Here is a 26,125-nt window from a genome sequence, read left to right as displayed (position 1 = left end):
CGCGCGGGACCTGAAAAAAGAGAGGGGGGGCTGCTGTGGCGCCGGGCCGCCGAGCTTGGCGAGATGGCTTGCCGATAGGGTTCGAAGCATGGCGACGGCGTCACGCACCATGCCATGCGACGGGCGGACCGGCAGACCGAGCGGACGGACTCGGACGGCCAGCGCGCCCTGGAGTGAGTGGATCTGGATCGCTGGAGTGGCCGAGTCCTGCAGAGTCGCGGTCAGGGACAGGACGCGTCGCGGACGGCCAGGGAATTCCGTCTCCGCGCCGCTGCGGGACTCTACAAGTGTGGGCGCGGCAGCTACCCGGCACCACGGAGGGGTCCACGGCGTGCGCGACGGAGTCTCGTCCTCGTCACGGCCGGGCCGGGCTGCAGCAGCCAGCAGCCCCAGGACGCCGTCGGGGGTGAGGGAGTCCTCGCCGGCTTGCACCAAGGAACGGGCCTCAGTGGCGGTGCGGCAAGGACAGGTAAGGCTCCAGCGTGGAGGGCGTGCACACACACCTGTTAGACAACTCTTTTTCAAATTTGGCTGGAACTTGGAGCTGATGCCCTATACAATTTGGGATATTTCCGCACCCATTTGCAATGTCTCCGACGTAAAACTTTTGGGACGTCGTCGCGACCTCTGAGGCGAGTCACAGTCTCGGGAGAGGCCCGGCAAACCGGTTGACAGGGAAGTGCCAGTGCCGAGGTTCGCGGGAAATTAGTCGGAGAGCGACCGCGCTTGTTCCTCGTCCCACAGTGGTCCCACACTTTCCCACGCCGCGGCCATTAAGGCACTCGCGCGGCTTCTAAACGCGCCGAAAAACAGAAAGGTTTCCGCGGGAGCAGGACGCAAGCGCGATGCGCGTGCTGCGGCGTCGCGAACATTGGAACCGTGAATGGAACGCGCTGAAAAGTCGGAGCCTGAAAGGGACGATTCAAGTCGTTTCGTCGATCTGTCTCTGTCGCACTCGCGGGGCTCTCCACAAGGGTGCGAGAGAGACAGAGCGACGGCTGGCGGTGACGGTGGCGTGGCATGCCGGCGGCGAGCTTGACCGCCAAACCGCGTGACACCAGCTGCTGTCCTGACGGTGTGCCGACGGGCACTGGCCACTGGGTGCCGGCCACGAGTGCCACGAGTGCACGCGTGCGAGTGAGAAGGCTGCAGTCGCGTTTCAAACGTTCAAAGCGCGCTCGCCGGCGAGGCGACCTTCCAAACGCCCACCGAGCTCAGCGCGGCAGCGCGGCCGCCGTCACGCGGCTCATGTCCAGGCCACCATTTCCTAATTGTTGTTTGTGCACTTTTCCATTTTTCTTTCAGTTTGCGAGGGCGGCAGTGGTCCCGGCATGCGGCGAGTAAGCTTCGCCTGAGACTCACCCGCCGACAGGTACGCCAGCAGGGCGATCGCCCAGTGTGCCGCCGCGCTGTCTCTCTCGCACCCGTAGGCAACACCCTCGAGTGCGAGAGAGACAACGCGGTGCTGACGCCGACGTGCACCCGCAGGGCTGGAGGGCGGCCGGCTGGCCTAGAGGCGCCTAGAGGCTTGCCCAGCGAGATGAAGCAGAACAGGGCCTTCTGGTTGCTGGGGACGGGCATCGTCCTGGGCGTCGCCGCGCTGGTCGGGGCCTTCTACGCCGGCCCGGCGCTGCTCGCCAAGATGGTCATCGAGGTGAGCGACGCCGTTTTCCCGCCTTCCTTTCGCACTCGGGGACAATCGTGAGGTTTGATTTTGATTGAGTGAAGATATCAGCCTGCCGCCGCGCCGTTGGCGGCCGTTGACGAACGTGTCCGTGGCACGCGGGACGCGGCGGGACGCGGCGCACGCCACTGCTAGTTTTGACAAGCCGCGCCGCTGATACACCGCAAACACTCGGTCCAGCCCAAAGACAGCCCGCTGCATTTTTACCGCGGCCGGCCGGATCGACGGCGGGAGGACGAGACGAGGACAGTGATTGGCAGGCTGTCCGTCACTCTGTCGGCCTCCCACCAGGCCGGAGGCCTTGCCGGAGGCCTTGCCGGCACGGAGGCACGCCGCGGACCGGAAGCGACTGCTTTCGATGAAGTCTCTTTTTCTGCCGCCTTTTTTCCCGCAGTGTTTAGAACACCGCTGTGTTTTTCCGAGTTGTGCATATACGGATGGCGTGCGCGCGCGCTTCCTAAAGTGTCGCCACGGCGAAACGGGGAAATGGGCGGCGAGACGCGGAGCGCGGAGGGGTGATCCGAAAACACGACACGCCACTTTACCGCCCCGATTGCACGCAAATGCACGCCATTGGGCGTTCGGTCCGGTGCGGTGGCGGTGCGGTGGCGGTGCGGTGGCGGCACTGCCGGCGACTGCCCTCCCTCGCCGATATGGGGAATGGGGTTCGTTGACACGGAAGGGGTAGCCGACGACGCACTGGCAATGGCACTCGCGCGATCCGCCATAGCGAGGCCCGATGGCGATGGCTGGATTGCGTCGACACGACAGAAACAGAAACACAACAAGCTAGGGGCGGAAAAGAAAAGGAAAGAGACCTCGCCTCGCGCGGCCGGCACGCTTCCTGCTTCCTGACTGACGTCCGGCAGTCCGGCACGACTTCTTGACGTTCCATTAAAAGGCCATTAAAGGGGAGCGGGGTCTTTGGTCTCCGCGTGGCCTTGGCACCCCGCCCCAAGGACACTGTTTGCTTGCCCCTCGCGCAACAGCCCTGGGTTACAAAATGACTCGAAAAACGAGACTTGAACTAAATTTGATATCTGTTTGCGCTTTGCAGAACGTGGTGCTGAGCGATGGCTCGGAGGCGCTGCAGCGCTGGACCGTGGTGCCGCAGCCGCTCAACTACTACGTGTACATCTTCCACGTGGAGAACCCCGAGGAGGTGTCCAAGGGGGCGCGGCCCGTCGTCCGGGAGCGGGGCCCCTACGTCTACGAGTGAGTCGCCTCGATCGCCTCGCTGTCTCTCTCTTTTCTCTCTCCCTCTCGCTCTCATGCCGCGCCGCCAGTCTGTTCAAGGAGCGCGTCGACGTGCAGTTCCACCCGGAGGACGACACCGTCTCGTACTTCGACAAGACGCACTACCGCTTCAACCAGAACAAGTCCGGCTGCCACTCGGACGAGGACGTGGTCACCATCCTCAACGCCCCGGTGCTGGTACGCTGTGGGGGCCGCGGGGAAGTCCCACTTGAGAGCCTCGCTGCTCACTCTCCTCACTGTTTCCCACAGGGCACGGGGCTCATGCTGAAGAAGATCATGGAGGTGGTGATGCCCATCTTCAACGAGGCCATCCCCCACATCTTCCCCAGCGCCCCGACGGCCTTCATCACGGCGCGCGTGCGCGAGGTGCTCTTCGACGGCGTCCTGGTCAACTGCTCGCACCCCTTCACGTTCTACCCGGCGGGCCCCGTCTGCCAGGGCATGCGCACCCGCGCGCCCGTCACCTTCCGCCGCGAGGGCCAGAACTACTACTTCTCCTTGTTCAACCACGTGAGTGTTGTCTCTCTCGCACCGCAGCGCGGCGGCGCGGGAGTGCGACTGAGACAGAGCGACGACCCTTGTTGCAGCTCAACGGGACGGACCGGAAGAACCGCGTGCGCGTGAGCCGCGGCCTGCGCGACCCCATGTCGCTGGGCAACATCAGGCGCTTCGGCAACAGCTCACTGCACTCGGCGTGGCGGCCCGGCACGCACTGCAACATGATCAACGGCACGGACACCACCATCTTCCACCCGTTCATCAAGCCGCCCGGGAAGATGCCCGTGTTCGTGTCCGGCTCCTGCAGGTGGGTACCCTCGTCAGCGTTCGAAGTGTCTCCCGGAAGCAAGGAGGTAACGCCGCCCTTGCGACGCTTGACAGGTCGATGTACGTCACGTTCGAGAAGGCCGTGCAGTACCGCGGCGTGCGCGGCCTGCACTACGTCGCGGACCCCAAGATGCTGGCCAGCGGCCGCACCTACCGGCCCAACCGCTGCTTCTGCCCGCCAGCGCCGCCCGCGCCGCCGGGCGAGGACAACGTGAGTGTCGTCGGGGAGCAGGGAGCGCCTGCGCGGCCCGGGGTAGGCCGGCCCGCCGAACACAGCGCCGCGCGCGTTGCCTGCTAACACGGCGTTTGCGGTCCCCGTAGGTGGGCGCGGCCAGCGCGCTGCCCGCCCCCGTCACCGCCCTGCCCCTCACCACCGGGGCCGCCACCAGTGCCGCCGCCTCCACCGTCGGGGAGCTCGAGGCCGCGGCATCCTCCCAGGCGGTGGCGGCCGTCACCAGCCCCAGCGCGGCCCCCGCGGCGGAAGAGGAGGCGTCGACGGCGCAGGACGCGGCCAGGCGGCGGCGCGACGTCACGGAGGACCTCCGCGAGCAGAGGGATGCGTCGACGTGCCTCCCCGACGGCTCCCTCGACATGACCACGTGTTTCGGTGCGTCAACCCCCCAGCAGGGCTCCGTCGCTCGGAGCGACGAAAGCACTGTTCGCAATCGACCTGCTGTTCTTTAATCTTTGCCCTTGATGGACGGAATGGCTTTGGCAGGCTCTCCGGTGATCCTGACGCTGCCCCACTTCTACCTGGGCGCCAGCGAGTTCTCGCAGTACGCCATCGGCCTCAAGGCCGACAAGGCCAAGCACGAGACCTTCGTGGACATCGAGCCGGTAAGTTAACCAAAAATGCAGACCCGAAATTAACCACTGTAAAATCGACAACGGTCTTTGGCGTTCGCCTGCAGATGACCGGCGTCCCGCTCCGCGGCGGCAAGCGGGTGCAGCTCAACATGTTCCTCAAGAAGATGGAGCCCATCGACGCCCTGAGGGACGTCAGCGAGGGCCTGTTCCCCATCGTGTGGGTGGACGAGGTGAGCTCTCTCTCGCACCTCTACGGCACGCGCCGCGAGTGCGAGGGAGACAGAGCGAGACTGACGACGTGCTTGCTCCGCAGGGCATCGAGCTGGAGGGCGTGAGCCTGGACCAGATCGCGTCGGCCACGCGTCGCATCACCTTCCTGCGCGTGCTGCCGTGGGTGCTGCTGGGCGGCGCCGTGGTGCTGGCCGTGGCGGGCTGCCTGCTGCACGTGCACTCGCTGGGCATGCTGCAGCGCGCGCGCAACCCGCCGCAAGGCCATGAAGGGCCTCCGCTTGGACCGCCGCCGGGCAACTACGGGTAGGGACTCGGACACGTGGTTTGCACCGACCTCGCCTCGCCGGGGGAGTCTCGGACGCGGCAGCCTGCAAGGCACACTGATTCCGAGTGTCGTTTTCCTCGCTCTGTCTCTCTCGCACCTTGCGGAACGCCCTATGGGTGCGAGAGAGACACAGCGATGAAAACGGCTCTCGGAATCAGTCTCCTGACGGCGTGTTGGTTGCAGAATCGCACTGGGCTTTGCGCGGAGGGGCGTGCTGCTTGGTGGTGGTGGTGACCAAGGTGGTGGCGGTGGCGGTGTGGCACCCATCCTCAAGGCCCCGCTGCAAACCCTGCACAGCCTCAAGGGCCTCCAGGTCTCGGACACCAAGGTCGGCTCCTGGTTCAACAAGCAGGCCAAGGAGGGCGTCCGCACCTTCTGCAACAACGTGCACCCCTCCAAGAAAGCCTGAACCGGAACCGGAAGCTTGATTCCGGTTTCGCCGAGGCCACAACGAAACCTTGCCATTCGTGTGACTGTCGCGAGAGAGATAGAGACAGTGTGCCAGTCACAGTGTACCTGAGCCGAACTAAACGCCTCGTTTTCATTCGACAGCTTGAAGGAAGAGACGGGCACCGCCATGTGGTCCATGCCAGCACGCGATAAGACTAACGGGAAGTAGCCCCGGGATTTCGAAGCGAGAAGCGAGCCATTGCCTGCCAATTTTAACTATTTTAATTTATGTCTCAGTCAGGAATTGTAAATAAATTTTAGATGGGTGGAACTCGTAGCCTCATTGCCCTCCCCGAATCCTTTGACACAATGCACACACGCCCCGACAGCGGCGCGGTTCAAAAGTCCCGCGGTTGGCGCCTTTTCTCCGTCGACCAATCAGCGAGCGGGGCTTTCCCCATCCGCCAGCCGTCGCCATGACAACGCTCTGTTTACACAACATGCTTTCTGCTAGCGGAGCAGCAGCACCGAACACCTTATTGTACCTTGGACATTACAAGAAATTGTCGCACTTACAGGGCAACAAAAAAAGTTGCCGGTAGACACACGTGGCGCAGTGTTTTTCCCCTGCGTGAAACTTTCTCTACGAATCCAACGACCGACGACAGAATGCGGTTCAAAACATCGGTAGGGAAGGAACCTAAACACAGTGATTTTGTAACATGTGTGGATTGGAACACCACTGAGGAAGTGTACTCTTGCAGGTAGGGCTAAGGTAGATCCAACTTATGATATTAGCAATCAGCAATTCATTTGTTAACTCAACATATTTGAAACCACGTAATTTCTTTGCAGTGATGACCACACTCTCTTGAGATGGAATTTGATGAATGGGGAGACTACCAAAATTGCAGACCTTCCCAATAATCTGTTTCCAACAGACATGCATTGGTTCCCTAAAGGTCCGAGCAGTAATCGGAAACAGGGATCCGATCTTTTGATGATAACATCTGCCGATGGTAGGTGTAACCTTATTAAAACACAATACACGTTTAGAGTTTTCCTCATTATTATGGTTTAGAACAAAAATGATGGGACATTCTATTTGCAGGCAAATTTCACCTCTTAAATAAAAATGGGCGTATCGACAGGACAGTCGAAGCTCACAAAGGGGCAGTCCTTGTTGGACGGTGGAGTTATGATGGTGCTGGCTTACTTACAGGTAAGTAGAAAGTACCCAATGGAAGAATTACCACATTGATTCAAATTGTAGTACTGACAAGAGAAATATCTTTAAAATGTTAAGCGGGAGAAGACGGCCAAGTAAAGATTTGGTCTAGAGGAGGAATGCTGAGATCTACAGTGGTGCAAGCAGGTGCTCCAGTGTACAGTGCAGCATGGAGTGCTGATTCAAATCAAGTCTTGTATGCTCAAGGAAAGATGCTTGTTGTCAAGCCTCTAATGCCCAATAGCAACCCAAGCCGGGTAAATACCAGTACATCAATTGCCTGCTTGCTCAATTTTTAGTGGCCAAAATGCTCATATCCTCTGTGTCTATGGTTTTACAGTGGAAAGCTCATGAGGGATTGATTTTGAAAGTTGCATGGAATCCTAGCAATAACTTAATAGTGTCTGGAGGAGAAGATTGCCGCTACAAAGTATGTACCTAATCAAAATCAACACACACACCTGCCTTTGATATTTTTTAAAAGCGACTGTCATCCCTCAGGTTTGGGATCCTTTTGGTCAACAATTATACAGCAGTGCCCCACATGAGCACCCAATCACCGCCCTTTCTTGGGCTCCAAATGGAGGGGTGTTTGCTGTTGGAGCGTTTAATACTTTACGTTTGTGTGATGAGAGTGGAGTAAGGAAAAAATAAACCTTCTTTCCAAGAAATTTAACTATTTGAAATTAGTTGAAATTATTTACATAAATGACATGTTTTATTTCATTTTTTAGTGGTCTCATTCATTGGAGAAAATGAATTCTGGGAGTATCTATGCATTAGCATGGTCTAGTGATGGAACTCAAATAGCAGGTGCCTGTGCCAATGGCCATTGCATGTTTGCACATGTTATAGAAAGGTTGGTGCCATTATTATCATGTCTCCAGAATCTGCAGTAAATTTGAGAATGAGTGATTAACTTGTGCATGTGGCCTTGGAAGGCGTCTTGAATGGCATCAATATGAGGCTACTCTCACAGGAAGAAGAAGCATTTCTGTACGTGATGTCAGCAATGAATCCTGGGAACGTTTAGAAATTCCTGACCGAGTCATTCAACTTGCGCTTGGCTATGATCACTTGGTGGTGGTCACACCTTCCCAGTGCCATATATTTAATAGCCACCACTGGAATACTCCGACCATACTGGAACTTCGGGAAGGGGCAGTATGCATGCTACTGCTCTGTCCAAAGTAGGCTTTAAAACAAGCATACAATCAAACAAGACAATTTTAGAAATTTATGATGGTGTGTTTCTAATAATGTGATTTAAAATTACAGGTTCTTCCTCTTAGTCGAAAGATCTAGCGTTAACTTATACAGCTATGAAGGTAGACTAGTATCGTCACCTAGGTGGGCTGCCATGCAGCCTGAGACAATGAATGAGAAGAGTATCAGTCTTAGTGATGATACTCTTGCGGCAAGGGATCAAAACGACCCAAAGGGTAAGGAAGCATTAAAAAAAAAAATTTTAATTAAAAAAATAAGGCAACTTTTTCAAACTAGCTAATATTATACCCTTTTCATCCACAGTGATTCATGTGTTTGAGATTGGAACAACAAAGGCGCTCTCTGAGGCTCCGCCAATGTTGCACACTGTTGGAATACTTGAAATTGCTCTGAACCAGGCAGGCTCTGCAGCAGACCGCCTCATTGCATTTGTTGATAGGAGTCATGACCTCTTTCTAGCATCAGTGCATGGATCAGGACAAAGAAAGTTCGGAAAACTAGGTATAATCAGCTCACTCATTTAAAATTCATAATTTAATATTTTTATTAAAATAAAAACAAGACATTGAAGGGAGCATTTTTGTTTGAATATCAGGAAGAATGGTACAGTCTCTCCGCTGGAACTGCAGCACCAATATCTTGGCTGCGATTCAAGACACAACCCTGAGTGTGTGGTACTACCCAGCAGTAATTTTCAGCGACAAGCGAATTGTGGAAAAGACATGTGCAAAGAATGACTCCAGGTTCGATGCACAAGGTGCATGAAATTAAAAAGGATCATATCATCTTATAGTTTCTAATCAGGAACTTTCTTTTGCAGCGATTTCGGCAAGAATCCTGTTGTGGTTAGTTTTGTTGGAAATCATATTGGAGTAAGAAGAGCGGATGGTTCTTTGGTGAACAGCGCTGTACCAATGACAGTTACAACATTGCATGAATTTGCATCAACATCTCGATGGGAAGAGGCAAGGAAGCTGTGCAGAGTGGTAAAAGTAAGGACACAGAATACAATTCTGCTAAAAGCAGCATGAAGCATGATTTTTTTTAAAGTACACAATAAAGGTGTATCTTGTTTCTAGGAAGATGCTTTGTGGGCCTGCCTAGCAGCTATGGCCACTAAGGCTAAAAATCTGTTAATAGCTGAAGAAGCATATGCTGCCATTGAAGAAACAGACAAAGTAGCTTATATTCAACACATTAAGGTGAGTCTGAAAAGTAACTATATCTTGCCACTGCAATCCACTTTTGAAAGATGTAAAATTAACTCTTTTTTCTTCACAGACAATTCCTAACCGGACTGTGCAAATGGCAGAAATGATCCTGATGACAGGCAACTTAGATGAAGCAGAAAATTTATTATTGCAAAACGGTTTGGTATTCCGAGCTATAATGGCAAATGTACACCTCCATAATTGGAACAGGCGAGCAAATAAAAAAATGTATTATGAGATGTCTTTGATCTTTAGCAACTGCTCTCTAAGGTTTAATAATCTATGTTACAGAGCTTTGGACATTGCAACAAAGCATCGTACGCATCTTGATACAGTCTTGCTCAGTCGTAAACAATATCTTGATGCACTTCAGAAATCAGAAATGAATGAGAAGTTTCTGGCAATGAAGGACCAGGTGAACTAACTTTCCAGTTGAGACTCGCTTGTTTCTATTGTGATATTTTATTACTTTCAATCTTTAATTTCAGGTACAGATAGATGTGGTCAAAATTCAGAAAGCAATTGAAGAAGAGCTTGCAAAGGAGCGAAACAATGCTAAATGAAAATGAATGATGTAGACAGCTAAATCTAAACTTAGACACAAATGTTAATTATTTATAGTGATCTCTTTGTTGTAAAAAATATAAAACTCTAATATTAAGATTTAAAAAAATGCAGAAAAACAGAAAAATTTGGTTCAACAACTGATTAAGTTAACAATTGCTATTCCACCTACTCACATTATCACCAATTGAAATAGGTTACTGATTCACCGCCGAGCAAAGTTCTGGTCCATGGACATCTTGGATCGTTGAATGGTATTCAGCTTTGACTTTATTCTACCCTCAACAGATGCCTGATTTGCGGCTTTGGAGAATTGTTTCCTGTGAGGGGGAAAAAAGGTTAGAAAGAAAACCAAATGAAAATTAAAACCACAAGAGGTGCAAAATTGTTTGTACCTGGCAAAGTCCTCATCAAAATTCTCGTGAAGCTCCTTCTTTTCTCTGTCATCTTCTTTTCTATACCGCTTGACATTTGCTTCGCGTTCTTTATCCCGCCAAGATGCATTTTGAAGCATTTCTTGACGTCTCCTCTCCTTTTCCTCCTCTGACAGTTTCACTCTTTCCTTGCGTTGCCAAGTGGGAGGGTTCGGCTTCTGCGGCTGCACAGCTGGCTGAACTTCCCTATGAGGATTTGATTTTGGAACAGGTCTTGAACCATCTGCCATCTAGCACACAAGGAAATAAGCCCAGGTTAGATGCTGAGGTCCCAATAATACATGCAATGAAAATTAAATTTCAAACCAAAACTTACAACCAATCCAAACGTCCTTCTCTTTTTAGATTTATGGTCATCATCAGAATCATTTTGATGGTCACTAGCTGAACTAGAGCTTGAGCTTGAGCTTCTCCTGCCTTTGACATTCTTCCTTCTAGTATCATTTTCACTGGATGGTGACCGGTCTTTATTTTTCTTTTTTTCAGGAAAGTGTTTCCTTGCATTAGTTGTCTGGGGGCTATTGCTTCTCCTGGTATTTCTACCAGATTTCATGTCAGAATACTTACTCTGCTCCCTTTGATTGTGAGAGTTTTGTCTGTCTCTGCTTCTTGACCGGCTATTTCTCCTCTTAGACGTACCAGAATGCCTTTCATATTCTCCATCTCTGCTCCTAGATCTGCTCCTCCTTCTAGATGCACTAGAATTATCATTAAAATTTCTAGATTTGTGTGATTTGGGACTTCGAGATTGTCTTCTACCATCTCTGTGAACATTGTAGCTGGAGGAGTGGTCATTTCTTCGGTTATCTTTCGAATACTTTGGAGAATGTGATCTTTTGGGAACAACATCAACAGGAGACTTTCTCCTCTTGCGGTCTGCAGTTTCATCGTCACTTTCACTACTGCTGTTGTCACTGCTGCTGCTATCACTACTTTTGCTGGCCTTCTCCTTTAACTTGCGAAGAAGTTCTCGATCTTGAAGGGCACTTTTCAGCTTTTCTGTTAAAAGAGCATTCAATTCCTTGTCCTCCTCCTTTTTACTTGACTTCTTGCTCTTTTTCTTTTTCTTCTTTTTATCCTTCTTGTGCTTTTTTTCCATCAATGACTTAGATGCAATCTGTAAGAAAATTATGACAAATAAAAAAAAATTACATTTTGGAAAAAAATTAATCTATGGTCTCTCTATAGGATGGTGCTACCTGAACCCATACTGACCATTTTTTGCAACTGTTTCAACCTCACTGGGTTATCATACAGTTGTTTGGCTTTCTCAACCGCCCTTTGTCTTATTGCCATAAGGGGATCTTCATTCATTTTTCGAGCTACATCCACCTGCTCACTAAAAACACTGCTCTTAGCCTGTCGTATGGCATCAGGAACTCGTTCTGCAAAGATTTTCGTTTTTACAGTGAAAAAGTAATGTAGAAAACATCACATGAAGAATAAACTGACAAAGAAATAATGAAACACACAGTGGGTACGGTACCTTCATCTTGTGAGGTAGACGCTCCACCCCTCTGCTGTTCTTGTTGGTGCCTCTCAAAGTTCTTATCAATCGCCTTTCCAAGCAGGTAGTCCTCATGGTTAACGCTGTGACTGGGGCCTTTGTACATCCACTCAAGTTTGACATCATCTTTTTTCCTGGAAAAATTGGTTTAAGGTGTCAGTCTACAGTTCCAATGATAGTATATACTTCAGATAATAATTCCTAAAAAAATAAAAAATTAAATACGACATTTATTTGTTTTATACTTAAAAGTATCTTACTTTACAACTCCCGTGTCTTCAGCGAATTTCTGCATATCTTCTTTGTCCCGCTCTGCATGTATTTCTCTCTGAAGTTCTGCTATGCGCTTCTTCTCTTCGTTGTCTTTTTGTTCCGCCTTCCATACCCGCTCCATATTTTTCATGGTGTTTGGGTGCCATGATTTCTTTAAGTTCTATTAAGTAAAAAGATATTAAAATCCTTGAAAACAGTCAAAATAAAATTTGTTGAGACTTAGGTTAAATTTACAGTGTGTATCTTACCAGGTCACCTCCACCCATGATGTCAAGTTGTTGAAATGTCAGACGGAACTAAGAATAAAGAGATCAGGAAGAAAATGAAGATTATGAAATGTCAAACATAAATCGATGGAAAATACAGTTGAAACAGAACCAATGCTGTTTCCAAACAAGCATATAGCATAAAAAATAGGATTTGAAAGGGGGGAGGGGGAGGGGGAGGTAGTAAGTACCAACACTGATAAATAAAAAGTTACGAACAGATGTGCTGAAGAGCATTAGTTTGCTTTGTAAACGAGTGAAGCTCCTTACTTACCCAACTTTTATGGTTTTGGGATGAGCTTTACCCCGAAGATGGATTTTTCCAAGGAGAAAAGGGTGGCTAGCCTGCTCGTTTCACTTTCTACGACTTTCAGTAGGCCGTGATCTGGGACGAAATCACCACCCACACGAACGTCAGCTGTCTCATCTGTCGGGCTGCTTGGCTGCTTCTTTCCAAGCTGCTGTGTTTTCCTTAAGTGTTGGACGGGATTTGCGTTGTTTGGTCTTGCAATAACTTGGCACTCATACTCGGAGCGATCGGATCCCTTCAAAAATGGCTGTTAACGCGAAAACTATGGACGTGAACTCGCTTTATGATTTGAGTTCTACAGTCATAATGAGCTATTTCCACTTGTACGAAAGGGAGCTCAGATCTTTGCCAGAAAATATTTTGTTTGATCTCTACTTTAAGGTAAGCTCTAATGCACTCTAGTTCACTCGTGTTATTCTTCAATGTCACTAAGAATATGCGTCGAATTCGTTGAGACGCAGTGTTTAGAACTGGGAGCTTAAAAATGTAATCTTACCCCCTCCACTCCCATTTGACCAGAGATATGGCCAATGGTTTGTTTTGTTTTGCTTGTTTTTTTTTTTGGAGGAGGGCGGTATGCATTTCTTTTTTCTGTTTTCGAGAGACTGTTAACTGCCTTGTTTAAAGGAACGGCAATGCCCCCACTTTATGCGGAAGCGATAGGCCCTCCCGACTCTGGAACCATGCATTGTTTGTTGGTTTGGTTGGTCTCAGGCTAGGCCTTGTACTTCAACTAATGCCTTAAATTACTCTTGAGATATTTGTGCGAATGCATTTTAACATTTTCCAATTAGAAGAATTTCTGCTTGTTTGTCAATGTTTTGACTAAAGAGAGTTAAAAGTCACTAATTGCCATGCTTCCATCTTCAGCACTGGCCTTTACGTTACCGGTCTTGTGATGCAAGCCCCTGTTCTGTACATAATTTTAATCTGTTTTGCACACATTTCTTTATTGTGAATTGTAAAATTTAGATATTGAGTTGCTGTGTGTTGGATCTTCCAGCATAACAAAACATACTCTTCCACTGATTTTCAAATATTGTAATCTTTTAAACCCTAATTTCTGCAACTGATGATTAATATTTTCTTTCAGCTCTACGAAGAGAAGAGAATATGCCTTTTGGGTTGGGAACTTATCGACCTCAATGTTTTTGCTCGAATGCTTAAAGTAACCCACAAACGGACTCAGTTGCTCCAATGTTTCCAGGTAAAGTCAAACAACTAGTTAATTCACATTTGAACAGTTGGTGGTGGTTATGGGGTGGGGGGTTGGAGGGCACAGGACAGGCACTGAGCACTGGGTGTGATCGCCCTCTCCCATCACATCCTAATTGTGCCTCCCACAACTGATGCCCCTGTAGGTGGCCGATTTCTGTGCTATCACCTCTCCCTCCTTGGACCCATCAAACCACCGCTGCTACTTTCTAATGATAATAATGCTAATCTGTTTGGTTGCAGACATTGATGGATCATGGCACCAACATTTCAAAAGAGTTGTCAACAGCATATGCCCACAAATGCATGTGCTCTCAAATGTGCCCCTCACTTCTGGAATCAACAATTGATTTGGGACTAAGATTAGGCAAGTGAAAGTCCAGCTATCTCTGTTGTGTTTTTCCACTTGCATGGGTGGGGGAAGTAAACAATTGATGACTTTTCTGTGCAGATTCCTTATCTGTGAGCTTATCTTGAGATCTGCCATTTGCACTAGATACAATGTTTTCTCCTTGTTTGCTACTTCCACTACACACTCAAATTCTGTCTTCATTTGTATTAGTTAAATAATTACTTTATAAGATATGTTTTCTTGCCTTTGCATGAACTTCCACTTCACCTTCAAATTCTGTCTACATTTGTATTAGTTAAATAATTACTTAATAAGATATGGTTTCTTGCCCTTGCATGAACCTTGCTAATCTAATCTGATGTTTAAATTGTTGTTTTTATCAGGTGGCTTTTTGAGTGATGCTGGTTGGTTCAAGGACAGTGAGGCTGTGTTGTTTCACTGTAGAGATCTCTGTTTGAGTGCCCCTGAGACCCCCTCCTCTCTCAGAAGAACGTTAGAATGTTACCACAAGTAAGATTAAACATGTTTTTGAATGCCACTTCAAGTATTGCTTCTTTTATGATTGTTTTTTTTCTCTTGTGTTGTAGACTTTTCCATGTACAAGCTGCATTCTGCCTTTTTCCTGAGGCAGCTAAAACTTATCAGGACATCAACAAACTAATCCAGACACTGAGAAAAATGAATGAACTTCCTAATTTAGCTGCTCTGTATAAAGAATTCTCTATTCATTTCTTCTTGCGCAGTGAATATGATGAGGTCAGTTTTTCTTCCAGCTGTTACTATATTAAGCCTTATGTTTGGTCAGGGGTCTTACATTTTTATTATTGCAGGCCCATAAATGGAGTGCTGAAGCCTTGAGAGAACTTGTTCCTGGTCTTCCTGCCAGTGTAATTGTAGACGTTTTGAGACAACTATCAAAAACTTGTGTTATCAAACGGCAGTTTAAGAAAGCAGAGGTTCTTATTCGACAAGCCATCCGTATGGCAAATGAAATATACGAGCCAAGTCATTATAAACTAGCTGATGTTCTTCTTGATTATGGATATTTTCTTTTGAACTTTGATGGCATCAGCCACTGTGTTAAAGTAATAACTAGAGCTTTGGAAATAAAGAAGGCAATCTATCGCCGTAAAAACATTTATGTGGCAGCAGCATTGGAGGATCTGGCCTATGCCTTGTATGTATATGAGTACAGCACTGGTAGATTTAAGCGTGCCAGGTAAGTGTTTTTTTTTTTTTCATCTGAGATGAATCCTCTGTTGGTATCGAGACATTGTACTGATTTTTTCAAAAACATTTCAGAGAATATGCTGAAGATTCAATCAGTATCCTAGAAGCGCTTCTGCCTCCAAATCATTTATTACTGTCTACAGCCAAGCGAGTTAAAGCCCTAATTCTAGAAGAAATCGCGCTTGACAATCAAAGCAACACTCTTGGTATGACTAAAGATATGTTGAATCTCCTTGTTCTGTATTTTGTCTGGATATATTTGAATTTTTGTGTGATTTTATCTTTACAGTGGATTCCCTACTGCCAGACGCTGAAGAACTGCACATTACTGCACTAGAATCCTCCATCAAAGCTCTTGGTGATAACAATGTGCAAACAGCCAAACATTACGGTAATTTGGGACGTCTATATCAGAGTATGAAGAAGTACAAGGTGAATACTTTTGATTGGTTGTTATTGTTTTTTTCCTATTTTATTATAATTTGTTCAAAATAATTTCTTTGCTTCTTTACCTTGTAGGAAGCAGAAGAGATGCAACTTGTGGCAATTGGAATTAAAGAGCAGATTCTTGGGAAGGATGACTATGAAGTTGGATTGTCACTTGGTCATCTTGCATCCTTGTACAACTATCACACCTTTCAGTACCATAAAGCAGAGGAACTTTATTTACGCTCAATTGAAATAGGTAAATCATTGAGCTAAGTTTTTATTTTAGTCTTAAGGTTGTATACTAATATCATTTGCCTGTTGCAGGGTTGAAACTGTATGGTGAGACATACTCTGGTTTGGAATATGACTACAAAGGCCTTGTCCACTGTTACAAAGAACTTGATGATGTAGAGAAGATGGCACACTACACCTTCATTTTAAATCAATGGAAGGTACTACGGGGACAATTGAGCATGCAGGAAAACCGGACTGACCTGGAAGAAACTGGACCCCTACAGCCACTTCCTGATCTTATCAATTATTATTTTAAAGACTAACAGGATTCTGTAATACTTCTGTTCCTGTGATAAGCTGTCTGCAATGTTATGTGCCGTTTTCCATGTTTTCATGACTAATGTATAGTTACAGCAGTGGCAAAATGAATAACATGAACTATCAATAGCAGAATCAGCCGATGGAGGTTATGAACTTACAAACCCTAAATGGTTAGTTTTAGGTGCAATGTTCATTGTAGGTCCTGTTTGCATGTTTTGTTGGTCTTTTTGCCACTGATGGTCTACTAAGACTGAGCCACTGCATCTTTCCATGCTGAGCTATTTGTACAATCTTGCTCTTGAAGAGGAGACCGAATTTTACTGAATTACTGAATTGACGAACTTATTAAACTACTTATAAGCCTTATTCAAACACTGTTTATGATTGACCATGAGAGCATCCTTATAGGATACTTAATTAAGTATTTGATTAATGTAAAAATATTAGCTAGCAACAGTATTGTGTACCTTTCTCTGTTTTCATTTTTATGACTATATTTGCACTTTCATTTAAAGGCTTCACCCATAGTTCATCCTAAACAACCTCATATCCCTTGCAAGCTTTTATTATTTATTGAGTGCCACTAGTTCTAAGATGTATGTGCAATCATTTTGTATTGTTTCTTATCTTTCTTTTGAAATTTTGTTGTTTTTTACGTGATAGACCTTGCTGTGCTGGACAAGTGTTTCAGTAGCGAAATAGGGGCAAACATTCTATTTGAATACAACGTCGACAGGGTAGTGGTACATCTACTCCTTTAAACTGATAATGGTCATGAGTTGTTGGGAGTAATATTTGACCCCTGTAATGTATCCTAGTATAACTGTTATATAATGAATTTGTAGATACTTACGCCTAGTCATTTGCTTCAATTTGTATTAGTGTCTTGTGGTTTCATGTAAAGGAGGCAATATAAATAAACTAGCTGAAAACTGACTCATGTCATTGCTTGCAAACAGACTGTTGTCTGTAGTTCAAACGTTTCTTGTCTTAATTACATACCAAAAGAAGCATTTTCAAGCAATCACATGAGACTGGTTTTGACTAGTTTCAGTGAATTGCCCCCTTAACTGAGAACCATCTCAGGATCCCTTTGCCATAGGAGCTACCATGGTAATTTTTGTGTGTTGGACCTTGTCAGAATATTGTGAAGTTTCATAGGAGCAGTTGATTTCTCAGGAGCATTCCCCTAATACTCTGGATGTAAGGTATCATTGACGTGTAAAATTTGTATTATCTAATGAAGTATTAAGAATGTGTTAATTTTTTCTTCGCTGGAAGTCTTTAAGTGGTGTTTTGTTTGTTGATGTTGGGCCTATATCTGTTGGTAAACACCACTGCATTTGTTTCAAATGTGATGAGTGACCATTTCATTTCAGATCTGAAGTGCAAAGCTTTTCATTCTACATATATTGTGTAGTTTTTTGTTTTTCCTTTTTTTAAAAAAAAATAATCTTTTAACTTGTTGACTATTTCTTTAGGACCTAGTAAGGTGCAAGAATTAGACCCAATGGTGGTTTTGTATTGAAGAAAATTTTCCATGTGTATTCCTTTTGTTTTTAGACTATGTTGTACAATATTCACTCTCAATCAATCTAATGTGTTATTTGCGTTTTTATGTAGTGAAAGATGTCTTTTTGAGCACATGCATCTGAAATATGTAGTTGGTTGACTAGACGCTGACTGTAAATTTATTCTGGTCTTTGAAACAAATTTTGAAAAGTGATTAAGAATGGCAACTTTTGTACTTCTTACATTTATACTCTTTTATGATGACTTTTTGGGGCTAGATTTTGGAGTCTTCTTTCCTATTTCTTTTAGTGCAATGATGTAAAAAGAAAAGTTAAATACTAAGGGGAAGAGGGTGCTTGGGATAATCCCACAGTCATTTTTATTCAGTGCAAGCTAAGACTGTGAACTTTTGCTAATTTGGTAATTTTGTCTTCAGCTATGATAGTTCTAGAACTGTTTCACTATTGTAGCACTGGAACTGGAACCATGTAACATTGTTTTGGTTTTATTATTATTATGATCTAGATCTCTTCAAACACATTTTCATTTTATGAATAAAGAAGTTTGAACTTTTAGTATGTATGACTTGAGCAGTGCTTCAGCTGAACAATAATTTACAAAAAATAACAGTTTTTCTAAATTTCTTTTAACATTGATGTATTGCTTGTGTGTTAACAGCACTTTGCAATTGTTCTGAAAACTATATTGATGAGTTACTGATTGTGATTGCTAACTGATTAGTCTTACCATACTTAGTAAGTTTAGATTGAAAGTGCTTTTCAGCCTCTGGCTTCTGTTTTAGCTGTAAATATAGTACTGGCTTTCATGTAGTTCCATAAAAATGTATATTTAAATGTATTCTTTTGTAACAATTTGGCATCAATTTGATTTAGAGTCTGCTGGGACACAAAGCCTGGAGCTGGTTATCTCAGGCTATTAGTTCAGCTACATGTAACTTACAGAGATTATAATCATAAGGATTTGTGATAAATGGAAAAATTTTGTTGTAGGAGGGAGGGCACAGTCATGCTCAATGTAGTTGTGGGATGGAGTTGCCTTCGTCTCTGAAGCAATAGCACGAATCTCAACTAATAAGGCAAAGAATACCTGTCCATTGTGATCTTTTTTGAAAGGATATTTTCGCATAAGCATATCGATTGCATTAAAGTGGGGTAACTTGAACAAGATTTATAACTGCCAGGCAATTGCGTGTTAAGATTTGATTATTTTATTCCTGTGTTAATGTTTCTTTTCTTTCAACCTCTATAACACTTTGTACATTTTGTTAAGATATTGTTTGTGCTTTGAAAGCAGAGTATGAAATAAATATATCTATCATGAAAATGCCTTTCTGAGATACTTTCTATCTTCCTACTGCCCCTACCCAACAAAGATTCAAAGGTTTCAGGAGCCAAAACTTTCCTGCTAATGTAGCCGTTTTAGTTTGAACTCTCGCGGCTTTGGCCACATTTCCGGTAATTAAGAAATTTCGATTGCACCAAAACTGCAACTTCAGTTATTAGTACGCCCTCGATTTTCTCGTTCCGCTTAATCACAAAGTGAAACAGTCACGTATTGTAGATGGTTCTTATACAAAATATGTTAGTCAGTCCATCGACGTCGACGTCGTCATTTCACTATCTACTGTCTCAACAGTTTGCACCCCTGCAAGGCGAAGCCATTCGAAATTTTCAGCCGCCCTGTGCTGTGATGCGTGTAGTGACAGAATCTTCCATTTTAACGATTTTCAGTCAGATTAAGTGAGTGAGTGAATTCTTAACGCCATGAACAAATCCCGGGAAAGCCTTGAGGCGAACGCCAAATTGGAAGCGACAGCACAACTGGCTGCGAAGAGAGAAAGTCTCCGAAAAGCCATTGCCGATTTAGAGGCATCTGCCAAGGTAATACACCATACACCACACGCGCGTACAAAAGTTACCACGTCGCCTTTCAGGCATTTTAAAAATGTTTTAGAGTGTGGGCTCATGGCGAACCGGGCTTTATTGATGCAGGAAAAGTGCATGCTGGCTGGCTCGCTGGCGGCCCGCGTTGCCGCCCAGACGGCTGTCCTGGAGACGGAGCGCGCCAAAACGGCGGTACTGCGGTCGACGCTTGAGCGACTCGGTAACGTACTTTCCTCAGCGAGCAGCAAGCGCACCGAGACAACCTGATCGGGCGATGGCGATGTAAGGGAGGCATGCTGCTGTCCGGCACACTGATAGCGAGCAGCGTTCCGTTGCTGTGCCTCTCTGGCACGTCACCCGCCGTGAGTGCGAGAGAGACAGAGCGACGACGCGGTACGACGCGGCGGCCTCACGTGCGGCGCACGCTAACCCACTCGCGCTCCTTGTCTTCCTGGATCATTTTTAAGGGCTCTTCGGGTCCCACTTTCTGCCAGCCGTCGTTCCCCCGAGCTGCCCCTCCCGCGCCGCCCGACCGGCTCGAGACGACGTCGCCGGTCTTGCCGTCCGACGGCGTGGACGTTCGGGGGCCGCGGACGCCAAAGAGCTCCTTGATGTAGTCCAGGCCCGGCAGCCCCGGCAGCCCCGGCAGCCCGAACATCCTGCGGCGCAGGCGCCCCGGAAAACAGACTGTGTCACTTCTCCCTTCCGGGTCTCCGGTTCCGAAAGGAACTCATTCCCAAGCAAAGTGTGGCACTGTGTGTGGGAGGGTCGCTGGTTGCGCGAGCTGCAAAGCGGCTTTCCTTTTGAAATTTTTATTTTCTGTTGGGCTTCCTTGGCGGGGCGTGGCGGGCTGCTTGGCGACTCTACCTGGCGGACGGCTCCGCGGCCGCCGTCGCACCCGGCGCGGCTTCCTCTGCGGCCGGGCCGTCGGTGTGGCCGTCGGTGTGGCCGGCGTGGGTGGTGTGGTGGTGGCCGTGCCGCGAGTGGACGGTGGCGGCGTTGGCGGTGGGCCTGACGCCCGCCCTGGCCTTGCCGACCGTGGCGCCGGCCGCCAGCTGGGTCTCCAGCAGCACGCCGACGAGCACCACCGCGAGCAGCACCAGGGCGCAGCCTGGGGCTCCCTGGGGAAACTCACATTGACCTTCTGAAAGGTACTCCCCGCGGCCAGCCCTTTCAGGCGTCGCAGAAAGAACTGTGACGGAATATTAGAGCGACCCGGGAGACTCACCTTTCGACCTCTCTGCGACACCTGCGCCATCGTGTCTCGCCTGTGCTTTCCCGGCGGGTGTGCCCGGCGTGCCCGGTAGACGACGGGGAGCCGAACCCGCAGTGCCCCCCCCCCCTCCCCGGCCCACCCTGGGCCCGCCGCCCACGCACAGTGATAGCGGCCGAGTACCTTGCTGAGAACACACCTCAGGTGGGCGTCGCGTTTACTCAGTCGGCTAACGCGGCCAACGGAGAGGGTGGGCAGCAGGGCAGGGCCTGGCAGGGCGGAGGGATCGTTCTTAGAAACGGCATTCAGTGGCAGACGGAGCGCCGGCTAAATGGAGCTGCTTGTCTTGTGCGGACAGGCAAGCACGTGTACGCTACCAGTGCGGCAAGCGGCGGAATGATAGTCTGTTTCCTTTTCTTCTAGTTTCAAAGTCCTGCCGCGCTGCGGCTCGTGTTCTAAAATCGACTGGAGCAACCAAAGCTTCGCCGCGGAGTATCCTCCCCTGTCGGGGTATCGCCACTGTGGGTAGAGTTGCCGCCAACGCGGGGTATGTCATGTCGTGTCATGTCATGTCCTCCAGATGCTCTCTCGGCGGCGAGCGCCGGCGCGTCCGGAGGATCACCCGAGCCGTCCTCGCGCGACGCTTGGACGCAGACGGAGGACGACGCGGAGGCCCTGAGAGAGGAGCTGCGGCGCCTACACCAGAAACGCGACGAACTGCTGGCCAAGACGCGCGGCATGCCGAAGGTCTCCCAGCACATGGTGGAGCTGCTCAAGGTAGGACGGGCACACACAACACAGGGCACGGCACTAGCTAATGTCGTGTCGACTTTTGTTTTTGTTTTCCTTGTTTTCAGAAGAGGAACGCGGTCCTGTTGGCTCGCGAGCAGCGCGCCCTGGAGCGCACGCGGGCCGAGCGCCTGGAGAAGGAGAAGCGGGTCGTGGAGCTGCAGGAACGCCTGGCCTTCCTCAGGGCCTCCTTCAAGTAGCGCACGAAGCCAATCTATGCCCTTAATTTAATTTTGCTTAATCTTCCCACAATAATTGTACTCCCACAAGACGGGTGCAGTCTTGAAAATATATATTTTTGTTTTTCAAAGGTAATAAGCCTACCTTTTTAGTTAATGTCCTTTGTCGCGCGCGATGCTGAGTGTTCTACCGCGCGCGGATGGCGGTGCGCGCCAAGGCCCCCTCCTTGACGGGCACGTGGCCCGGCCGGGCCGGCTCGGCGGGCAGGTCCAGAGGCTCCGGCCGCACCAGGACGGCGCGGCCCGTGAGGCGCCCCAGCACGGTGGGCAGCACGTCGCGGCTGGCCCAGGCCGGCGGCGGCGCCCCGGAGGACGGCGGCGGCCCCCTGGCCTGCCAGCACGCCAGCAGGCACTCCTCCGCCAGCACCACCGCCTCGGCGGGGCCGCGTGGCACGCCGACGCCGACCTCGTCCGGAAAGAACTCCCCCGGACTCAGCAGCAGCATCAACACCGACTGGAAGGCAGACCCATTGGGGCGTCGCGGTGGGTGCGAGTGGGACTTGAGTGGGACAGCGACGGAAGGCGGGGGTCAACTACCTGCGGGAACGGCGGGAAGGTGTCGTCGCAGAGGTGCGCGATGGCGGCCGCGGCCCGCGGGTGGATGGCCTGCAGGTCTCGCACCACGGCCACGCGCTGGTCCTCCAGGCGCCGGCTCAGCGCCTCGTACAGGCGCCAGTAGTCGTCGGAGGAGGGGAAGGTGTCTCCCATCACCTCCAGCTCCTCGGGGGACGACGGCATGCCCGGCCACCCGCGAAGGACGGTCTGCCAGATTTCACGATGTCACGCTTGATTGGGTTTAAGACAAAGCGGGCGTTGTGGGCGTCGCAACCTGCACGGCGCGGGCCAGCGCCTGCGCCATCCTGAGCGCGGTGGCCTCGGCGCCGGGCGCGCTCACGAGCAGCAGCACGCAGGGCGTCTCGGGGTTGGCGCGCAGCACGGTGTTGACCCCCGTCAGCATGGTGGTCATGGACTCGGCGGTCTGCGCCGGGAAGCCCCCACTGGAAGCCAAGTCGAGGAACAGTCAGGCTGCAGCTCGCCGCGTGGCGCGTGGGAAACGCAACCCGTCTTTCGTCCTCACCGGATGCGGTCGTCGAACATGGCGAAGAAGACGGCCTTGGGGTCCGGGCGCGCGCGCGCGGCGAGCACCCACGTGATGGCCAGGGACAGGGCGAACATGGCCACGGTGAGCGCGGCGCCGGTCGCGAGCACCAAGGCGACGTCAGAGCCCGACCAGGGCGGCGCCGCGGCCGCGCCATCGCGCGAGGCCAGCCCCCCGAAGCCCTCTGCGTGTTAAAGAGGCCGTCGAGACGGTCGAGACAACGCCCAACAAGTGCATCAAGAGGTTAGGCGTCCGCAGCGCGAGGCACCTGTCTCCGGTCGCGGCAGCAGAGCACGCCCCAGCTCCCGCAGGAAGGCCTTGATGGTGTGCGTCAGTGGACGCATGCCGCCGCCAGGACGCCGTCGTCCCGCCTCTGCCCCTGGTGCCGCCTGCCTCGTCCCCACCCCGGCATGGGCGTAGTTCTGCCATCCTGGCGACGTCCCCGCCTTGCCGCCTGCACTGCCTCGCACGCCGCGCGGCCGCGCCGACAACAATGACTTCTGGAAGGCGGTGCGAGGCGATGGCGGCCTTGCGCTTCGACGTGGACCTGGTGTCGTGGCCCAGCGACAGCGACATGACGGTCATGCGCGTGGGCAAGGAGAGCAAGAGGCGTCGGCTCCGCGCGCCGCCGGGCGGGAGGCTGGGCGACGGCGAGGCCATGCAGCCCTGCAGCCCGTCCCTCGTCAACCTCACCACCACGGAGGAGGCCGAGAGCGACGACGTGCAGCCCCTCACGTCCTGGGTGAGTGCCCCGGCGCGCACCAAGGTTGCAATCAACCCGAAGTAAAAATGAAAAATTCAGCGATTGGGTAGAGACGAAGCGTGGCATAGACCGAGGCCGAGAGCGCCTGCGAGGTAGGCCAGCCGACACTTGTGCGCACCTGTGCGCGGCGGGCCGGCCTACCCACGCTCGACAGGCGCTAGGCCAGGCGCTCCGACTGCGTGTCGCTGTGTCGCGCGGGCCTGCAGGGGCGGGGGTAGGGATTCGAACCCACGTGCTCGTCTTTGTGCTTGCGGCCCGCGGTCTGCGGCCGGCGGTTTGTTACTGTCTCGGCTCGCGGCAAGCCTCCTGGCTGCCTCCAGGCCATGCATGCCGTCATGCAGCGCACCGAAGCTCGTCCGTCACTCTGCATGGTCGAGCTTGCCGGCATTTTTCTCGGCAGGGGGTGTCGCCGTGGGACACCGCGTTGGAGCTCGGCGACGTGCTGCGCTGCTGCCCGCCGCGGCCGCAGGGGCCGGAAGGGGGCGCCGACTGGCTCGCCAGGTCGCCGTCGATGCCCTCCACGAGCAGGGGGCACCACGACGGCCACCTCGACGGGCCGGGCCTCGACAGGGACTCCCCGGCGATCATGCAAGTGTCAAGAAACACAAAAGTACGACAAAATTTTGATCGGTATTTGAACTTCGGACTTTGCGCAGGTCTGACTGTGGGGACGACTGTGCGGCGGTGGCGGTGGAGCCCAGGTCGTCCTGGTGGAGGTCGGCGTGGAGCGCGCTCGCGTGCGCGTTGTGCAGGCGCCCCCCGTCCTCGCGCGCCCCTACATGCGACGCCGTAGTGTGAACCAATAAACGAACGTCGTGCTTTTACTCGCCCGGTTCGACTTTTTCCCGGGGCCATGTCCGCCCCGCCTCCATCGATGGGCGAGTTCCGTGGAATGTCAGAGGTCGTCCCGCCCGACTTGCCAACTTTCTTTCCGCCGAGGACGAATCGGCGACGAGTCATCCGTCGGTCTAATGTATTGGCCGCCCTTGGATGGACGGGCAATAAATCCAAAAGTACCGAACGAGACGTCGCCAAGGCTGGGGGCATTTATAAGAATGCACGCTACCCCGCTCGCTCACAGGACTGATTCTAATCCTAATTTTTGTTTGGAAATTAATTTTTGGGTACGTTCGGGGCGCTGCTGCCAGTGGAGTGCGGCGTCAGTACCAGCTCCGACACGGCCAACATGGCTAACGCCGTCCTGCGACACCCCACTAATCCCCAACTCAAACGCAGTTCAGGGTGTAGCGCCGGAGACGCCAGGGGTGCTTCATCGCTCTGTCTCTCTCGCACCCCCACGGCACGCCGCACCAGTGCGAGAGAGACAGCGCGACGCCGGCGCGCCAAAGGACCGGCAGGACGTCGGCGGGGTGCAACGCAGTTGGCTGCCAATCTGCGCCGCTTTGAAGCTCGTCCACGCCACTGCCGAGGCGAGGCGGGCCGAGGCGGGCCGTCGTTCGGATTACCGAACAAAAGACGCCGTTCAACAAACAACTCGGTGCCAAGCCGGGCGTGTTCCATTTCCCTTTTTGCAAAACGGGAGTTGCGTCACTTGTCGGTCGCCTCGCCCGCCTCGCCGCTGACGGCGCTTGGTGACTGAAATTGCACTGGCCGGGCCGAGAGGGCTGACTCCGAGAGTCGTTTTCGTCGCTCTGTCTCTCTCGCACTCATGGGGCGTCACGCATGGGTGCGAGAGAGACAGAGCGACGAAAACGACGCTCGGAATCAGTCGGGCGGCCAGCACGGCGCGTTATGCATGCAAAATGCGATGCGCAGGTCAAGTAAACACAGTCTCCCGGCTAGCGGCTCCCTCCCCCTCCCTTTCCTTCTTTTGCTTCCCAGAATTCGTTTTTCCATTTTCGCCAGGGCTGCTTTCATATGCTAAGCGCGCCGGGGCTGCCCCTGCTTGCTTGCATTGTTCTCATTAAACCGCCCCCGCGCCAAAACTTGCTGCCCGGATTAAAAAAAAAGCTAAAAAAAAGTTTGGTAGAGGAGATGCTTGGTTGACGTGTAAGGCGGCGGCGGCCTGATTCCGACTCAGCGCTTGTCTCTCTCGCACTCGTGGGGCGTCCCGCACTGGTGGGAGGGAGACAGACAGAATAACAGTGTGCTCCTTATCGTGCCACGTCGTGGAACCTCCAGCCTCGTTCAGCCTCCCCCGCGGAAAGTAAGCCTCGCTGCCCATTACCGAAAAGGCCGCCGATTCGTTGCCGGTGCCGGTAGCTAGGCACGGCTGCAGGGCAGGCAGGGCAGGGCACGGCCTGCTGGGGGTCTCCGTGCGATAAC

At 50.8% G+C, this 26,125-nt stretch overlaps 5 protein-coding genes across 6 annotated transcripts; 4 read left to right on the top strand and 1 right to left on the bottom strand.

Annotated features, from left to right (window-relative positions):
• The first annotated feature begins 138 nt into the window (after positions 1-138).
• Positions 139-5,850, top strand: LOC117639703 (sensory neuron membrane protein 2-like). Its single transcript, XM_034375578.1, has 13 exons — positions 139-469; positions 1,306-1,372; positions 1,489-1,654; positions 2,742-2,899; positions 2,971-3,118; positions 3,191-3,451; positions 3,529-3,746; positions 3,821-3,977; positions 4,205-4,373; positions 4,485-4,603; positions 4,678-4,803; positions 4,887-5,107; positions 5,313-5,850. Exons 3-13 carry the CDS (start codon positions 1,541-1,543, stop codon positions 5,536-5,538), a joined length of 1,917 nt encoding a protein of 638 aa, XP_034231469.1. The 5' UTR covers positions 139-469; positions 1,306-1,372; positions 1,489-1,540; the 3' UTR covers positions 5,539-5,850.
• A 190-nt stretch (positions 5,851-6,040) lies between these two features.
• Positions 6,041-9,812, top strand: LOC117639194 (intraflagellar transport protein 80 homolog). Its single transcript, XM_034374621.1, has 16 exons — positions 6,041-6,283; positions 6,375-6,538; positions 6,631-6,741; positions 6,826-7,004; positions 7,088-7,177; positions 7,249-7,386; positions 7,482-7,606; positions 7,689-7,937; positions 8,026-8,189; positions 8,278-8,475; positions 8,570-8,717; positions 8,795-8,966; positions 9,054-9,176; positions 9,256-9,395; positions 9,477-9,600; positions 9,674-9,812. The coding sequence occupies exons 1-16, from the start codon at positions 6,189-6,191 to the stop codon at positions 9,746-9,748; spliced, it is 2,295 nt and encodes a 764-aa protein (XP_034230512.1). The 5' UTR covers positions 6,041-6,188; the 3' UTR covers positions 9,749-9,812.
• On the bottom strand, positions 9,624-12,754 carry LOC117639196 (pre-mRNA-splicing factor CWC25 homolog). Of its 2 annotated transcripts, none has more exons than XM_034374623.1 (8): positions 12,504-12,754; positions 12,212-12,259; positions 11,951-12,123; positions 11,670-11,824; positions 11,399-11,568; positions 10,500-11,300; positions 10,145-10,413; positions 9,624-10,069 (listed from the first exon to the last, which is right to left on the bottom strand). In XM_034374623.1, the coding sequence occupies exons 2-8, from the start codon at positions 12,227-12,229 to the stop codon at positions 9,955-9,957; spliced, it is 1,701 nt and encodes a 566-aa protein (XP_034230514.1). In that variant the 5' UTR covers positions 12,230-12,259; positions 12,504-12,754; the 3' UTR covers positions 9,624-9,954. The 2 variants fall into 2 exon arrangements, with proteins under 2 accessions (XP_034230514.1, XP_034230515.1); XM_034374624.1 differs by having other exon boundaries at positions 12,535-12,663.
• On the top strand, positions 12,636-18,407 carry LOC117639195 (amyloid protein-binding protein 2-like). The gene is made up of 10 exons (XM_034374622.1): positions 12,636-12,920; positions 13,633-13,746; positions 13,998-14,121; positions 14,490-14,616; positions 14,694-14,862; positions 14,937-15,325; positions 15,409-15,542; positions 15,626-15,768; positions 15,856-16,021; positions 16,090-18,407. The coding sequence occupies exons 1-10, from the start codon at positions 12,783-12,785 to the stop codon at positions 16,320-16,322; spliced, it is 1,737 nt and encodes a 578-aa protein (XP_034230513.1). The 5' UTR covers positions 12,636-12,782; the 3' UTR covers positions 16,323-18,407.
• An 865-nt stretch (positions 18,408-19,272) lies between these two features.
• LOC117639197 lies at positions 19,273-22,050 on the top strand. The gene is made up of 4 exons (XM_034374625.1): positions 19,273-19,733; positions 19,845-19,956; positions 21,530-21,726; positions 21,807-22,050. Exons 1-4 carry the CDS (start codon positions 19,617-19,619, stop codon positions 21,936-21,938), a joined length of 558 nt encoding a protein of 185 aa, XP_034230516.1. The 5' UTR covers positions 19,273-19,616; the 3' UTR covers positions 21,939-22,050.
• Positions 22,051-26,125: the final 4,075 nt, after the last annotated feature.

The sequence above is a fragment of the Thrips palmi genome, unplaced genomic scaffold, assembly GCF_012932325.1.
Source record: "Thrips palmi isolate BJ-2018 unplaced genomic scaffold, TpBJ-2018v1 HiC_scaffold_11, whole genome shotgun sequence".
Lineage (NCBI taxonomy): Eukaryota > Metazoa > Arthropoda > Insecta > Thysanoptera > Thripidae > Thrips > Thrips palmi.
The sequence above is the reverse complement of the archived record's forward strand: the minus strand, read 5'-3'. Positions and strand labels throughout refer to the sequence as shown.